At 41.5% G+C, this 15,380-nt stretch overlaps 1 protein-coding gene across 5 annotated transcripts in view; it reads right to left on the reverse strand.

The window, feature by feature from the left end:
* MED20 (mediator complex subunit 20) overlaps positions 1-15,380 on the reverse strand; it is a 71,131-nt gene that overhangs the window by 41,156 nt on the left and 14,595 nt on the right. For 2 of the 5 annotated variants that reach the window (XM_043449635.1, XM_043449634.1), the window contains exon 5: positions 8,882-8,963. The exons of the other annotated variants lie outside the window; for them this stretch is intronic. In XM_043449635.1, coding sequence (XP_043305570.1) covers positions 8,892-8,963 — 72 coding nt within the window. In that variant the 3' untranslated portion in view covers positions 8,882-8,891. The remainder of the gene's footprint in view (positions 1-8,881; positions 8,964-15,380) is intronic. 5 annotated transcript variants of the gene reach the window in all.

The raw sequence follows: 15,380 nt of genomic DNA on the forward strand, positions 1-15,380 counted from the left end.
ACATGGCAACCCACTCCAGTATTCTTGTCTGGAGAATCCCATAGACAGAGGAGCCTGGCGGGGGCTACAGTTCATGGGGTGGCAAAGAGTCAGACATGACTGAGCAACTAAGCACCATGCACTATAGCCTGCCCGGCTCCTCTGTCCAGGGAATTTTCCAGGCAAAGAGATGATGCTTCCTGCTCAGCTTTCTGACATCTAGGGAGATTGTAAAGGGAGAAGCAGCTGGATCTAAATTTTTTTTGATAATCATCCACTGATTTCTGACCAGGGGTGATTTTCTTTAACTAACACAATGAAGTGCTTTTCCACCAAATCTGTTCTGGCAAAAACACTTGCTGTCAGTGTTCAGTATACATGAAGACAATGAGAACAGATTAGCAAGATGCTTTAATTGTAGCATACTTTATGGCTTTTCAAGTTGAATACTTAGAAAAAGGTTTGTTTCATCATCTCTTGGAACCAGGAAGAAAAACAATAAGATTCAGCATAAGGAAGACACTCTTCCCTTTTTGAAGTTTAAGAAAATATATTAACATCTTGCAAAATACAATGTGTAACCAAAAGTTCCTCCAGCTTAAAAACATTAATAAAATACTAAGTTCAATCTATTATGCTCATTTCACAGAAAGGAAACAGCTAATTAGAATATGAAGAAACACGCAAATTTACTAGTAAGTAGAAAATACAAATTAAAATGAGACATTATTAAATGGCAAAAATTAGAAATGTGGACAATACCACATGTTGGGGAGGTTGGGAACACAGTGTCTGTGGGGTGTAGAGTGATACAACCGTTCAGCAGCCTGACATTACGCATGCCACACCACCACTCCTGAGTCTGCGTCCTGAAGAAATTCTCAAATGTGTCCATAATGGACATGGACAAGACTGTTTATTGGTAGCACTGTTTGTGGTAGCCTAGGCATCTATCACTATGGAAATGATGCACACCACAGAACACTATGCTGCAGTTAGGAGCAATTAGCTAAATGTACAGCCCAACACACACACACACACACACACACACACACACACACACACACACACACACACACACACACACACACACACACACACACACACACACACACACACACACACACACACACACACACACACACACACGGGAGAATTCTCTAGCCAAGTTCTACAGCAGTGTGGTATGATGAACAATTTCAGAATTAAATATACACACACAAAACACATCACTAAGTATTTTATACAGATGTATATAGAATCAAGGACCAATATCAAACACTCAGAAAGGGTGTTTGTGGGGCAGGAGAGGAACATGGGCATGGAGACGGGAGCTGAACAGACGGCCTTTATACAGCAACGCTAGGCTGTGCCCAAATCACAGAGTATGAAGTCCAAATTCAGAATAATATTTTTCATTCATGCGTGTATTAATTTATTCAATAAAAACTTACAGAACACCTCTTAAGTGCGAAGTGCTGTGCTTAAATATAAATTTTTCTTGTTATTTCTGCTGACTTTTTGAACCTCAAAAAGATAAGTGCTTTAAGATACATTTTAACTGGAAGTGGAAAATAACTTACATTAGAATATATAGTATAAAATGAGAAATCCACCATTCTTAGAAATTTTATAAATATTTTTCATGAAATAGAAATATACCTTGAAGTTCTTTAAGTGACAAACTTCAGTGAAAAATCAAAATGCAAAAAGAATTCACTTTACAGCCCTAAAAAATTACACTGTCACATCTTTAGCCCACAGGTAGGACATCTTTTTCATGGCTCTCAGTGGTGAAACAATTGCTTTTTGGTAGATAATTTTTTTCTACTTTATCTGTTCTTTGTAATCCCCCTCCCCCCCACCATCACAAAGATATTTCAATTGCTCAGGAATACTTCTCACCAGATTTCTGTTTCCTAAAAGATTTCACAAGCGGACTGCTGGCTGCCAAGGAAGGTGTTGTAGCTAATACACTCATTACATTGCACTGCTAACAAAAACTGATTAACACTTTCGGTGCAAAGTGACATATCTATTCCACATCCCATGGGCATAGAAAATGATGTTTTTCTCCCCAAATTATCTGTTCCCATCTTTTTACAGGCCCCAAATGTTAGGTAGTATACATGATAATACTGGTAAACAAACACAAGAGCAACTTGTAGGACATCATATGTCTAAAGCTCTAGAATTGTATTCAGATTTCAGATTTTGATTCTAAGTGTTAGCAGGTGGGAGGACCAAAGGTGAAGAATAGGAATGGTTAGGCCAACCATCAATACTACTGGGAAAAAAATCCAAACTACATGTCTGTCAATGAGCAGAATTATCACCACACACGACACATAAATTTATTCAGGCTTACAAAAGATGAGGTATTTTCATTCAATAATAATAGCTAACATTGAGCACTTACTACGTGTCAGTCACTGTTTTAAGTACTTTATACAGGACTTCCCTGGTGGTTCAGTGGGTTAAAAATCAGACTACCAATGCAGGGGACACAGGTTCGATTCCTGGTCTGGGAAGATTCCACATCCTGCAGGGCAATTAAGCCCATGTGCCATAGCTACCGAGTCCTCATGTTCTAGAACCCATGCTCTGCAACACGAGAAGCCACTGTAGTAAGAACCATGTACACCACACCTGGAGCGTAGCCCCTGCTTGCTGCAACTAGAGAAAGTCCGTGCAGTAACGAAGACTCAGCAGAGCCAAAGACAAAAATTGATTAATTAATTAAAACAAATATTTTATATGCATTATTTACTTCAATCCCGACAACAACTCAATAGGACTAGGTACTATCCTCATCTCCATTTTATAGATTGTTTTTCAAATCAAATGCAAGCTCTTTATCATTGCCTTTCAAATCTCCACCAAATGTTCTCTACTTCCACTATATCCCCTCTTCCTGCCATCCAGTCCTCATTTCTTACTTAAAAGCTTGACTGACATACCTGATATATCTCTTATGAACAGAGCAGTTCTCTTCTCTGGCCAGCCTCTCACTCCTCCCTTACTACCATGGAAATTTCCTTCATGAAAATGCTCTTAATTAACCCCTTCCTCACCTGCTTATAAAAAGCAACCACTACAGAAGTACATAGAGGAAAAAGTCAATTTGTTGTTTAGTTTCTAAGTCATGTCTGACTCTTTTGCGACCCCTATGGACTGTAGTCCGCCAGGCTCCTCTGTCCATGGGATCTCCTAGGCAAGAATACTTAAGTGGGTTGTCATTTCCTTCTCCAGGCAATCTTCCCTACTCAGGGATTAAACCTGCGGCTCCTGCATTGGCAGGTGGATTCTTTACCACTGAGCCACCAGGGAAGTGCAAAAAGTAAATACTTTCCCTCCTAAACACCAACACCTCAATAGCACTTCTTAACATCTTACAAAAATAGGAATATCCTATATTGTCCTATATCGTGACTTAAAAAAAAAAAACTTAAAAATGGACATCTTTCTACTTCAGCAAATAAGAGATTCACTGCATTCCTTAATAGCTTAATAGTATTCCATTGTATGGACTCAATACACATTATTTAGCCAGTTCCTAGCTGATGGACATCACTCTTTTTGCAGGGACAAACAATGCTATAAAGAAAAATTTTATACTCATTTTTTCATGCAAGTGTATAAATATATTTACAGGACAAATTTCTAGACGTGAAATCTCTGGGTCACAGGATACGCACATTCAGAATTCCAACAGGGCTTCCCTGGTGGCTCAGTAGTAAAGAACCCACCTGCCAGTGCAGGAGACCTAAGAGACGTGGGTTCAGTTACCGGGTTAGGAAGATCCCCTGAAGAAGGAAATGGCAACCCACTCCGGTATTCTTGCCTGGAGAATCCCATGGACAGAGGAGCCTGGAGGTGTACAGTCCATAGGGTGGCAGAGAGGGGGACATGACTGAGAACACATACTGCGGGGTATGTACATGTACGGCTGATTCACTCTGCTGAGCAGTGGAGGCTAACACTGCGTTATAAAGCTACTATACTCCATTTAAAAATTTCAACAGACACTGCCAAATTTATCTTCAGAGAAACTTACATTCCCATCAAAAGCAAGACTTCCAATTTCCCCACATCCTCATCTACTACTGGCTACAACAACTTGTTTAATCTCTTAATCTAACAGGTAAAAAAGTAGTAATTGTGTTTTATGTTATATTTATTTAAAGGAATAGAATTAGAATTTATAGCTTAAATAGGTTTTGAACTTGTTAGCTATAGGCAAAGCTGAATGTCCTATGAAGAAAAAAGAATTCAAGAAGTATATTAACAGTATAACTAGGAACAATGTTAATGTTTAACCATTTTGGGAGTAGACAGTGATGCCACCACAAATGAGTTTGATCTCTTCACTACGGCACAATTATTTACCTTTCACTTGAAACATACGGTTATCAGTTCTTCACACTATGCCATATATTGTAGAAATGTTTCTTTTAAAAGAATATATTCAATTCCACAGTCATACATTCACGTTCTCACTTTTAACTCACAATACCCATGTGATCAAGCCACTTTGATATCTTATTTTTTCATGTTATTAATCTGACCTTTGACCTCTTTTAGAGGTGAAAGCACAAAAGTGTAATCAATATCCAGCCATGAACATCTAATATAAATAAGACAATGGTTATAGGTGGTTATACTAGAACACAGAAAAAGGAGAGTAAAGAAAGTAAATGTTAGCAATGGCCAACCACAAAAACATTCAAAACACTAACATAGCCCCACATACTCAGTGAATGCTAACATAAATGAGATGTCCTCTGTTCACGAAAACTGATTCACTGTCAAAAGCTAGACATCGATGATTACAATGCTATTAGCAACGATGGCTGAACTGAGCTATTCACACATTTTCTTACCTGATTTTCTTTGTGGTCACCTCCAGGTAACAATTTTTGTCAGGGAGACTCTAATTAGCTTTAACAGGGATTGTGACCTTATTACCCTGATAAATGAGGATTCCTAACTGCAAAAATAAGTACCACAAATTATCGAGCATTCTAGAAAGGTTTTGACTCAAAACCGATACATCAGTAAACCCCTCTCTACCCTTCCTTTAATTCTCAATTTAAATTTCTATTCCTCACAGAACAAACTGATCCTTAAGACTTTTATTTCAAAGTCAAAAGCTCCTGCTGCATTACCATGCTCACATCACATGACCTATCTGAGTGAACACAGGACAGACACTACACATCCATGTCAGACTCCCATGTCAGAGACTGAAAGAGACAGCATGGGGCCAGGAAAGAGCGGAACACCAATGTGACAAAGTGCTAAAGCCAAGCTCTAAATGGTCTCCTGGTCATTCGCGGCTGCATTTTGAAAACACTGATGGAAAGGTAGGGCCTGTCTTTGCTTTGGAGAGAATCAAGTGTCATATAAAAGCATGTTCCTAACTCCCTAGCAGCAGTGCTGTCCTCCCACCCCTCGCACAAGTTGCCCGGCCAGAGAGGCACTGCTGGCTCCTAGAGACAATGACAAGGAGTTCTGTATTCTGTCCAAGGGACGGAGCAGTGAAGACCAGCTTCCTGGGCTCTAAACTATGCCAGACTGCCCTGCTAATCCCCCCTAAATCCTACAGCGTGGGGGTGGGGGTGGGGCGGGGTGGGGGTGAGGGTGGGAGACAGAATAGAAAACAATCCAAAGTTGAAGTAAGGGCAGTAGCTCTGGACTGTAAGTCATAACATTTCTATTTGAATGGGGGAGGGGCGGGGGCAGCATGGCAGGGGACCGGCAGATACAAAAAGCCTGTATGTTTATAAAAACACAATACAAAAATAAATTTTATCTGTGATCCTTCTGATGTGCTAACCAACATCTGCCCCCCATCATTTGCCAGCCCGGGTTGCATGGAAGGCGCAGAATAGCAGGCATTTTCACACGCTGAAAATGCGAGGCTGAAAGAGATGTTACTAGAGTGTAAATTACTAATTAGCTCAATAGAAGACAAAGGGAGAAAATACCTGTCACAGAATGCTGTTTACAACTTGACACATAATAAAAACAACCCTGGAAATTTCAGAAGAGTGTCTTACTTTTCAGACTTCTATTAACATGTAAATGGCAAAGGAACAGTAGTATAGTCTTTAAAACTGCCCATGACTCAGAAACAATAACACATGACTGGAAAGAAAGCTTTTCCAATAATTTGTAATTTTCTCATCCTTGTAAAAGCAAAGTGTTTTTCATTATTATCACCAGCTTTAGTAAGAGCTATATTTTATAGCTTTGATGATCACTTAACAGGGATGGGGGGGTGGGAGCTGGCTACAAGTGCTATATTTTACATTGGTTAGAATTCAGTTCATAATCCTTTCCGCTGAAATCAGACAGGCCTCATTCTGCAGGTCACGCCTTTATCAAATGGACAGGCTACCATTTTCATAAAGATGAAGGATGAGCTGGACGGCGGCAATGGGGAGAGGGTCAGTGAAATCCCTTCATATCACAACAACTGAAAAGACTCCCCAGATTTAGGTTTATTTGGGGGGAGGTAATAGAATGTTAAGATATTTATATTCATCTCCTTACCATAAGGCAAACCTACTTGTATTAACTGCAAGCAATGTTTCTCAGGCAGTCTATTTTACACTTAGATCTTTTCCAGTTCCTCGAAGCAACAGAAGGGTCTTTAGGTAAAATATGTATTTCACTTAAATATGTCTCAGTCAAGGTATTGAACGGTACTATGGCTCCTGTTTTTACACAGTAATCACCCACACATCATCCAGAGCTGGTGTATGCTGAGGACCACCTTGTGTGAGCAGACCGTCCAATGTACTAAGGAGGGCCCCTATAAAAGGGCAGACCGGGACAGCTTTTGCTGATGAAGAATGTTTTTCAAAATATCATGAGGACAACAAACCATGAAACCACAAAATCCACTCAAAGTCCAATCTTGAGATTCTTTTGCTTCACATGCTTGACTGAAATCAAACACATACCAACTTGCTGATATACTGAAACCATTCTTCCCTTTTCTTTTTAAGATTAAGGCCTTCATATCCATTTTTCTTTCAAACTTACTTCTTTAAAAATACACAAGTGAGGATATGTGTGGCTGAGTCCCTCTTACTGTTCACCTGAACCTATCACAACACTGTTAATCGGCTAGACCCCAACACAAAACAAAAAATACGCAAGTGAGAGAAAATGATAAAACAAACAGGGCAAGATAAAACAATTCCTGGATTTGAAGAAAGGTGTACATAAACTTCTTGTATCATTTTTGCAACTTTTCTATAAAATTTGAAAACTGTAAAAAAATCCAGTCACAAAAAAAATTGAGTAAAATCCCCACAAAGAAGCTTTCTCCTAATGCTGTTTTGAGTTTCAAACAATTCACATACTTAACTCATGCTGGGTACTTAGAAAACACTAACAATAAAAAATTATTACTTATTTTTTTAAATGTCAATTGTAAGAAACCACTTTGGTGAGGGATATTAATGGGGCGAGGTTATGCAGGTGTAGGGGCAGGGAAATCTCTGTGTACTTTCCCTTCAATTTTACTGTGAACCTAAAACTGTTCTAAAAAAACAAACAAAAAAAAAGAGGGGATCAATTATTCAAGCAAATTAAAGCACACATTGGAGTAGGAAATGGCAACCCACTCCAGTATTCTTGCTTAGAAAATCCGATGGACAGGGGAGCCTGGTGGGCTACAGTCCATGGGGTCGCAGAGTCGGACACAACTTAGTGACTAAACAACAACAAAAAGCATGCATAAATGTATTTAGCATGTTGCTTGCATAGGCACATACAAAGAGAATGTGGGGAAAAAAATCGGCAAGAATCTGAACAGATTTTATTTATGGATAGATATCCACACTGAAACCTGAATTCCATTGTTTCCTCAGTGGGCAAACAATCTCTCATCTACAAACCTGTGTGAACTTGTTATATAGCATACAGGTCTGCAGATGAGAGACTGCTACCCACTGAGGAAACGCCAAGGGCCTCTTTCTAGCTAAAAAAGCTGACAACAATCAATCTAATCTAAATACAATTAGGCATCTTATTGATTTGGATTTGTTTTGTTTTAAAAATACAATTTTGTAGGGAAAAATATACAACCATGTAAGAACCCTGATGCAATCTTTGCATCAAACACAGCCCTTATGGTGTCTGTCCCAAGTTCCCCATCTAGGAAGGAACTGAGAAATGGTTAATAACAGAATCATAGGGCTAATTTAAGGACTGGCAAACAAGACGGGTCAGGGATAAAATAATCTGACGAGCATGGTTGGATCACTTCACAACAGTCAAGCAGAGGTAATACTAAGGTAGACTGCCCATAAAATGCCAAGGTTCAAACCCTATTCCACCTCACCCTACCTTATAAACTAAATGATTAAATCTTTCCTTTAGTTATTACCTGATTAAAAAAAAAACAGTATAATTTGTACTACAAGATTATCAACTATCAAACAAGTAGCTGTAGAAATGTCTGAATATAACCTTGGGCAAGTCATTTAATCTCAAGAACCTTGTATTTCATCACATGTAAAATGGGAACAGTAGCAGTGCCGCCCTCATAGGACTACTGGAAGGAGTAAATGAGTTACAGTCTGCAAGAGCTTACAACAGTGCCTGGCACGAAAGCACTATACATGGGGAGCTACTATTACTGAGTTTACGAAGAACTAAGGTCATCTTGATTTTCGAGTATAAATATCTGCTTACTATAGTATTAAGAATGGGGCAAGAGAGAACAAGCACAAATACTGTAATTTTGTTCTGCATTTGTTCTGTATTCTGCATAGATTACAGACTGTTCTATTAGAGAAAATAATTAAATGCTGGAAACTATTACCTACAAAGGTTGCCACATTACCTCTGAAGATTCACACAAAGAGGATAAATTTTTATCTACCTGGGATGATTTAAGTGGGATATTGACTGAAGTTGCAGGATAAACTAGAGGTCCTTTCAAGGTCTCTTCCCATCCAAAGAATCTACGATTAACCAGAAAAACATTTAATTATATACAACCTACTGGTTGAATAAATAAACTTTAAAGTTTTCGGCTTAGCAAATAAGATTGTAGCCAAAATAAACTGCGTAGAATTCTGCTTGATGAAAAAATGGAAATAAAACTTAAATTTATCACTGAATTCCTTACTGACAAATAGTATTATTTGTACTAAAAGAGAAATATCAACTGAGAAATAACCATTTACAGTGAGAAGTGGAGATTTAACACACTACAGCAGCATACAGAAACAACAGCTAAGGCCCAAATGGACTTTCCTTTGGTTTATCTTGTGGTTTATATTTTCTTCTTCCTCATTACCGAGTAAGTCTAAAGTAATTTATATTAAGACATCAAGTACAAAACAATTATATTATAAAAATGGCAATACCACACACAAAATACAACCTACTAGCACTGCCAAACACATCTAGAAAGGAAGGGAACACACACACACATTTCATAGAAACAGGTGCCTCATACCAAAGTTACTCTGCAGTTTGAAAGTTAACATTTCAGACTAATCCTCTTCAAACTTAGCAGGAAAAATAGTAATTTTTAAAAATCCTGTTAAACTGCTAAACCAATCTAGTCACCTTGAACACCTGCTCCACAGAATCTGGAATCCATGAACACAACAGCTGAATCCAGAAATTTAATTTAATATTCTAAATTACTCACCTGCATTAACAACCAATGTTTCTGATGTCCACTAATCAAAATCTAATCTTTGCTAACTATCACAGATGCCATAAAGGTGATCTTTGCTATTTATCCAAATACCCAGAAAACAGTGGCAATCCAAAATTTACACAACTTTGAAAAAGCATCTTTGTGTATCTGAATGTACACCAATGAAATAACCCCATATAAGAGTCTCAAGAACAGTTTGTGGTTTTTTTCTTAAGTAAATTATATGCTATCCTTTGGTACCATCAAATGCAAAGTAATAATAGTTCATATTCTTAGCTAAATGTAAAAGCTTCAGGATTAAAAATCATCAAAACAAAATACTTGGTTAAGAATAACCTAAATTTTGTCCCAAATTTCTTGTCTTCCTTTAAATTCCCAAAAGTGTCTTAAATATCAAAAACTTATTCTAGAAAAATAGTAATTTTTTTATTCACAACTACAAAACAGGAGAGGCGGTGGAGCTGTCCAAGGCTCCAGCACGCATCATCTTAGACGTCATGATAAAAATTACTCATAAACCCATTATCTAACTGAAAGATAAACCCCACTGTAAAATCCTCTACTATTCTAAATCTCCCTTTCTTTCTTCCATTTTTGTCAAATGGGTGAGTTCTCTACTACAGTATAAAAAGTCACACACAAAGCTAAAGGCAGCTAAAACCCTCAGCACCCTGATTTAAATCTCTTCCCCTACAAACTCCCCTGGTTGGCTATTTGCCTTTCTCTGAAATGATTTCAATATCCTCCAGCCATCAAAAACAAGTAGGCAGAAATTTGGGTGATTAAACAAAACAAAAAGATTTTCATCTTTATCCATCTCAACAACAGGGTGCTCTCCACTGAAAATAAAAATGCTGTCGAGAAAGCACTGCCTAGCACTTGTCAGGTACCACAATGCTATAGCACAACACGGTCACACCATACAGGCACAACCACACTGGAAATACAACCCAGTTTCCTAAGATCACAACACCAGTAAAAGGCAGAGCTTCTCAGCACCCAGTTGACACCTCATCATTCATACAAGAACAAAATCAAAATGGGTCTCATCCTTTCAAAGTGGACATGAAAAGTCGATTTAAAAAACCATGAAAGGTGGAAGCAGATTCAAGATTCCTTGAAGAGAGAAAGAGGTTTCTGGAATTTCCTACTTTCATGGACAAAAGGACTCACCACTTTCAATACACTAACAGTTCTCTTCTCAACAAAGAATTCCTTTCCTGCACCCCCCACCTCCACTGTTACTTTTTAGTTTTTGCCCCTATCTCTAGGTCTCTTTTCACTCACCATGGTTCCTCCTCTTCTGCACCAAAGGCTCCCTACTCTTGATCCTTCACTACAGTGTCTGTGCCCTGACCCATGCAGACCTTCTGGAGCCTCTCCCCCAACTGCACACTTGATCCCCACCCCTGTGCAGTCTCCCCCAGGCTGAAATCCATCAGGCTTCCCCAAGCTTCCCTTAACCCTGTTCTCTTCCCTCACTCGCCATCTCATCCTTTAAATCCTGGGGTCCATTTCTTCTTTGCTCCTCTCACCCTCTGCTTTCAGCCTTGTCTCTTTACCTCACTGTCTGGACCTCGGATCTTGCTGAACCTAGGCGATTAACACAATTCCCCAGTTACCCTGTCCCAGACCGCCATCACTTCTCACACCCTCACTCTCTTCTCCTTTCAGCTTTTCTGGCCCCCGAATTGTTCTACAAACGTCCCATCTCTCATGTCCATTGCTTTTCACCCTTCCAATTCGGTCACACTTATTCCTGACTCCACCTGGTTACTAGTCCAGTGTTTAATTCCCCTCTTCCTCACTTTCAAGAATTCACACCCACTGCCCATCCACTAACCCATACCTTTCTCAGAACCTCGCAGTTCCCACCCATCGCCGGTCCTACTCGTTCAGCTCATCTCGCTCTGCACTAGTTCACACCCTTGTCACGTCTGGCTCTTAATCACTCTCTCCCCTCTACTCCCAACTACTCCCCCAGCTCTGCCCCTCCTTGCCTTCCACTTCCAACTCTTACCCCTGTAACCCTCGGCCCACTACCATCCCCTACCAAGCTTTCCCCTCCAGAACCCTGCTCTCACACCTAACCCGGGGAGCCCTCTTCCCGGGCTCGGTCCTCCTAACCTCATTCCCGGCCCGGATTCCTTATCACCCAGCCTGGGCTTTGCCTCCTTCCCACCTCCTTGGCTGGCTTTTCCTCACTCCTTCTCTCCCTGACTTCTACCCCCTTCTCCCCTTAATCCTCCTCATCTCATTCTCAGATCCGTTCCCCCGAAACGCCCCCCAAGCCTGCCTTCCCTTCTCCCCTCCAGGCTTTTACCCCAAACCTAGCGGTCGCCCACCCCGCCAAAATAAAGGGCCGGCGCGCCAGGACAGCCGGCTCTCGCCTCCCGCGGGCCCCCGCCCCGGGCGCCGCCTGCCCGCCGGCGCCGCGGTCCCGCCCCCTGCCGCCACTCCTCCCGCCCGCTAGCCGCGCGCCGCCTTTGTCGCCCCTCACCCGGTGTGTGAGGATTTTGCTTCTTTAAAGGGGAGGGCCAGTGTGCCGGAGACTCCTGTCCCCGCCTCCGAGTCTCCGAATGGGATCCCTGGCCGTCGCGTCCTCCCCGGTTCCCGAGCCCCCACCCCCTGGAGCTACCCCCTTTGCGGCCGCCCCACCTCCTCCGCCCCCTCCCCCGACCCCCCTCTATTTACCGCCATCATCAGCACGCGCGAGCTGTCACCAGGGCGCGAGACAACCGAACACGGCCCCGCCCCCTTCCCGCCCATTGGCCCGCCCGCCGGAGCCCCGCCCCCCGGGCCCCGCATTGCGCCAACGGCGCAGCGCAGGGCCCCGACCCGGCACAGACATCCTGTCCGGGGGTTCGCGCGGCGGCCGCCAAGTTTAGGGTTAGCCACCGACGCGCGGGCGACTTGAGCCTGGCGTAAGGGGCGGCGGCGTAGAGGGGCGTTGTGAATCGCGGGTCGAAGTTTGGTTGAAGCACAGGAGGGTAAATAAGGAGGTTTCCAGACAAAGACTCTTAAAGGTACAGGGTCTCACGGCCGTCCCTCCTCCTTAAAGGACCAGAGACTCACAAGAGCCCATCTCCACCCCCTTCTCCGCAGCCCATCAGCCTGCGGAACAGTAAAGGAATCTTGCGGGAGTTCCCCGCACTCCTTTTGGATGGAGCGTCTTTAACATCTCTTCCCACTGCCAAGCGGGAAAGCCTTCCTCATTATACCGTCTAGGTTTTTGTTTTGTTCTGTTAAAAATAAGACTATCAGTTTTTACGGTGTCCGAAAGATGTAGCTTCCGAACTGTGGGGTTTCCGGAGGCAGCTTTTGAAGAAGTTACTATTGGTTCCCAGGCGAGTGAGCAAGTGTCTGACTTTTGCCACTGATGACCCAGTCGGGATTCCGCCTTTTTATGGAAATTCCCCTAAGGAAGGGGTTCGCTGCTGCTGTAAACTGAAGTTCAGCAGAAGGTGGGGGTGGAGACCCCAGGGAAACAGAACTGCAGCTATTTCTACAAATCTCAGCCTCAGAAAGTTTCCTTCCCGAGTAGCCTCTTGGGTGCATTGTCCCGACATAGTTTGGGGGGGGGGGGAGTTCCTCCAAATAAGACCAACACTGTTACATCACCCAACTGCAAGGCTGAAACAGATAAAGGCTTACGTTTAAATACAAGGGCAAGGAAAAGAAACATATTTCTTACTACGTACACTGGCTCAAAGCTACACACATGTAAATATGAAATAGAGAAGCAACAGAAGCCAAAGAACAATAAACAAAATAAGAAGGGGGAAGGGCATGTGCATGTGTAAGCAGGAATCTACAACGCCTGGAGTCAACTCTGAAATTTCCAAAGGTAACTAACTTAAACACTTAAAAAACTTCTGATGAAAAAGACCTAGTGATTGATTAATTGATTTGATGAGGATTTGCCATGTGGTTCAAGAGCTCAGTGTTCCTGTTCAGTGTGTGACTCTTGGCCACCCCATGGACTGTAACCTTCCAGGCTCCTCTGTCTATGGGATTTTTCAGGCAAGAATACTGGAGTGGGTTGCCATTTCCTCCTCCAGGGGATCTTCTTCACCCAGGGATCAAACCTCCATCTCCTGCACCTAATCACCTGGGAAGCCCGCAAATTAAGACCTAAAATTTAGCACTCCCCTTGCTAACACCTTTAACATAATTTTAAGGAATTCGTATCTTACATTTTAACTCCTCAATTATCTATTTTCTCCTCCTGCTCCCCAACCCCTCAAGAAAATTTCTAGAGAATAAAGATCGTATTTTATTCTATGTTATTTCTCTAACAAAGTTCCTGACACATTTATAGGTGCTTTTTTGAGTGAAGGATTTTGGAGTCACTTAAGACTTCTGAAGTAACAAGTGCTTGCAAAAAAGCAGTTCTCAGTACTGTATGTATCAGACCAGTGGTTCTCAAAGTGTGGCCTGTGGAGCCCTGGTGACCCAGAGACTTTCAGGAGGATCCCTGAAATCAAAACTGTTTTCATAGTAGTAAGATACTACTTGCCTTTGTCACTGTGATGACATTTGCACTAATGATACAAAAATAACAATGGGTAAAATTGCTGCTTCCATAACACAGTATCGAGGAACTGGCACTAAATTGTACTAGCAGTCAACGTAGTCTTCACTGCCATCCAGTCACAGGAAAAAAGAATTATACCTGTGTCACTTTAAGGAAGTGCTTGATGAAACACTAAAATAAAAACTTTGTTTTATATAAGAACATGTTTTTTCAATAATATTGTTGTATGTGATTAAGTAGATAGAGACATAAAGCACTTTGGTGCCTTATAATGTTTCTCTTGAGGAAAAGCACTTGTTCAACTTCTCTGAATTTTGAGCTGAATTAGCAATTCATGCAATATCATTTTCACTTGGAAAAACAGCTAACAGTCATTCAGCCTTGGGTATCTGACAGATATTTCCTCAGAAATAAATAAATTGAGCCCAACAGCATTTGTTAGTAATGATCAAACTCAAGCTCTCAAGCAAAACTTAGGATTTTTGAAAATATATCCACCACTGTGAGCTTAATAGCTTCCCAAGACTTTTCTGTTGAGACTGATGGTGATATTAACAAATATGATTTTTTGATATTGTATAATGAAATGTGTCAACATTTAAAAGATCTGCTGTATTTTCCAAATGACCAGTGCATGCTACAAAATCATGTATGGTTAAAAGAGCCCTTCACAGTGCAAAATAAACTAATCAATGTAATATAACAGAGTACAGAAAACTCACTGATAGAATTTGAGATTCCACATTTCAACTAACCTTTAGCAGAGTTGTGATGGAGCATCAAAGAACATCCCCAATTATTGGAAGACAGTATCACTGTGGTGGTGGTGGTTTAGTCGCTCAGTCATGTCTGACTTTTTGTGACCCCATGGACTGTAGCCCTCCAGCTCCCTCTGTCCATGAGATTTCTCAGGCAAAAATACTGGAGCAGGTTGCCATTTCCTTCTCCAGGGGATCCTCCTGACCCACGGCTTGAGCCTGCAGCTCCTGCAGCTCCCGCTTGGCAGGTGGACTCTTTATCCCTGAGCCACCCGGGAAGCCCCAGAATGTGTGAGGTTGGATTTCTTCACATTCTTCAACACTGAATAACAAATTTCAACAGACTGACTAAAGAAGCAGACACTAGGATCCATTGTCTTCTACTATGCCAGATATTCAAGAGATTTGCAAA

Source organism: Cervus canadensis, chromosome 28, assembly GCF_019320065.1.
Source record: "Cervus canadensis isolate Bull #8, Minnesota chromosome 28, ASM1932006v1, whole genome shotgun sequence".
NCBI lineage: Eukaryota > Metazoa > Chordata > Mammalia > Artiodactyla > Cervidae > Cervus > Cervus canadensis.